General features: G+C 33.1%; 1 protein-coding gene across 1 annotated transcript in view; it reads left to right on the top strand.

Annotated features, from left to right (window-relative positions):
- Positions 1–272: 272 nt before the first annotated feature.
- LOC106872824 (uncharacterized) overlaps positions 273–2,188 on the top strand; it is a 54,433-nt gene continuing 52,517 nt past the window's right edge. Inside the window, exon 1 of the mRNA XM_052969142.1 lies at positions 273–310. Within this exon, the coding sequence (XP_052825102.1) occupies positions 273–310 (38 nt within the window). The remainder of the gene's footprint in view (positions 311–2,188) is intronic.

Raw genomic sequence — 2,188 nt, 5'->3', positions numbered from 1 at the left:
CAGTCTGCCTCTTGCTGGATCAGTTACAGAGGCGTGAGGAGCCAAACTCATGGTGCCACGCCTGAGAAGCTGGAGCCAAGAAATTCGGCCTAGCAAGTTAAGTCTGTGGAGCAAACGCCATGAAGTCAGATCTGCAAAGAAATCCGGCCCAAGAAGCCAAGCCCATAAAGCCAGACTCATAGAACCAGGACAAGAGAGTCAGATGCAGGAAACTAGGACTCAGGGAAGACAAACTGAGGATGAAGACTCAAGAGTCATATGGTCTTGTAATCATGTCTAAAGCTTATAAACATTATTTCACACCAAGAAAGTGATAAGCATTTGACAAATGGTGATGTAATTGACTTAGAAGAATTACTAAACAGCTAATTAATTAACATTATATACATAATATATATACAAGACCTGTTGAGGCAAGTGAATTTTGAAATCGAAATCAAACCAAATTTGACGACTGGCACCCATGCCAACCTCTCCTTCATTGGACACTAAACTCTGCTTGCGAAGACCTGTCACGGCAAGTGAAATCGAAATCGTAATTGAATCATCCAACCCATGCTAGCATGGAAAGCGGATGTTAAACGATGATGATATATGCATATATTTATATATTATTTATATTATTATATGATTGAATACCACGCATCCGTTTCCAAGTAAGTTTTATCTTAATACATATATATATATGCATATATATATATATGTATATGTATATTATGTATATATATTATATATGTATATGTTATGTATATATATTATATATATGTATATTATGTATATATATATATAAGTATATATACATATATATATATATATATATATATATATATATATATATATATATATATATATATATATATATATATATGTCGTGAAGTATATTTGCCACTTAAATGTGGCTAACCCTTAAGTGTTGATGCTACTGTAGCTTGTAGCCCCAGGAAGACATCTCCTCCAGCTGGCTATTGACACACTTTCTGTGCCCTATCAGTATTTGCAAAGGGAAGTCATCCTTCCCATTTCCATCCTGACGTGATACACATGGACCCGGGACGTTTCCTCAAATGTTTTTAAATGTCACAGTAGAACTCTAATAGAATAAGTACCAGACTTAAAAAATAAACTGAGTAAAATGATTAAAACTCTTCAAGGGAATACCTCAGTATAATCATAGTCCAGTGATTGTCGGAAATAACAAAAAGTCATTATAACATTTGTAAACACCAAGGCGGTCTCTCCAAAAACAACATGGTATCACTTCTGCACCCACCCTGTTCACCAGATTTAGCACCTGTAGACTTACATCTTTTCCCCAAGATGAAAATGCAGCTAAATGGTCACCGTTTTCACACTGTTGTCAAGATTCAGAGTGAATCACAGAAGGTCCTCAACTCGCTTATGGAAAATGACCTCCAGGTCAGATTCCAAAAGTGGCTGGAACACTGGGACCGGTGTATTGCTGTGCAAGGTTACTTTTTTGAAGGAGATGATATTAAAATTTAGGTAAATAAGTTATGTTTTACTAATCATAACTATAACTAATCTAGTAACCTTTTGATATCACCTTGCAGTTGGACCAAACTTAGAACCATGTGGCTGCAATACAAACTTCTTAACTACATAGCTGTGCACATTTATGATCACTATTATTACCACTTTTTTCTTCTTGTGTTCAAATTTAGTGCCTTTTTTATGTTGAAATAATAATTTTTTTTTTTTCCTACTTGTTTCAGTCATTAGACTGCAGCCATGCTGGTGCACTGCTTTGAAGAATTTTTAGTCGAATGAGTTGACCCTATTACTTATTTTTAAGCCTGGTACTTGTTGTATCAATCTCTTCTGCTGAGTCATTAAGTTATGGGAATGTAAACACACCAACACTGGTTGTCAAATGCTGGTGGGGAGGAGAAAGACACACAAACATATATATATATATATATATATATATTATTATAATAATAATAATAATAATATTAGGGACAAAATCCAAGATTACAGGTAAAAACTCAATTAAAATCAATTTATAAAAAAATTAAATTAAATTGAGCTTTACAAATTAAAATATATATAAATATATAGTTTTAGGGAAAAGAACCAAGTTTCAAGAACTCATCGAAGAAAATCCACTATCACATAGAAAAATTAATAATTAAAAGTGCAATAAATTAGTATAATATAATACAAAGTA

The sequence above is a fragment of the Octopus bimaculoides genome, chromosome 7 (genome assembly GCF_001194135.2).
Source record: "Octopus bimaculoides isolate UCB-OBI-ISO-001 chromosome 7, ASM119413v2, whole genome shotgun sequence".
Classification (NCBI taxonomy): domain Eukaryota; kingdom Metazoa; phylum Mollusca; class Cephalopoda; order Octopoda; family Octopodidae; genus Octopus; species Octopus bimaculoides.
This window is presented reverse-complemented; position numbering and strand designations above follow the sequence as displayed.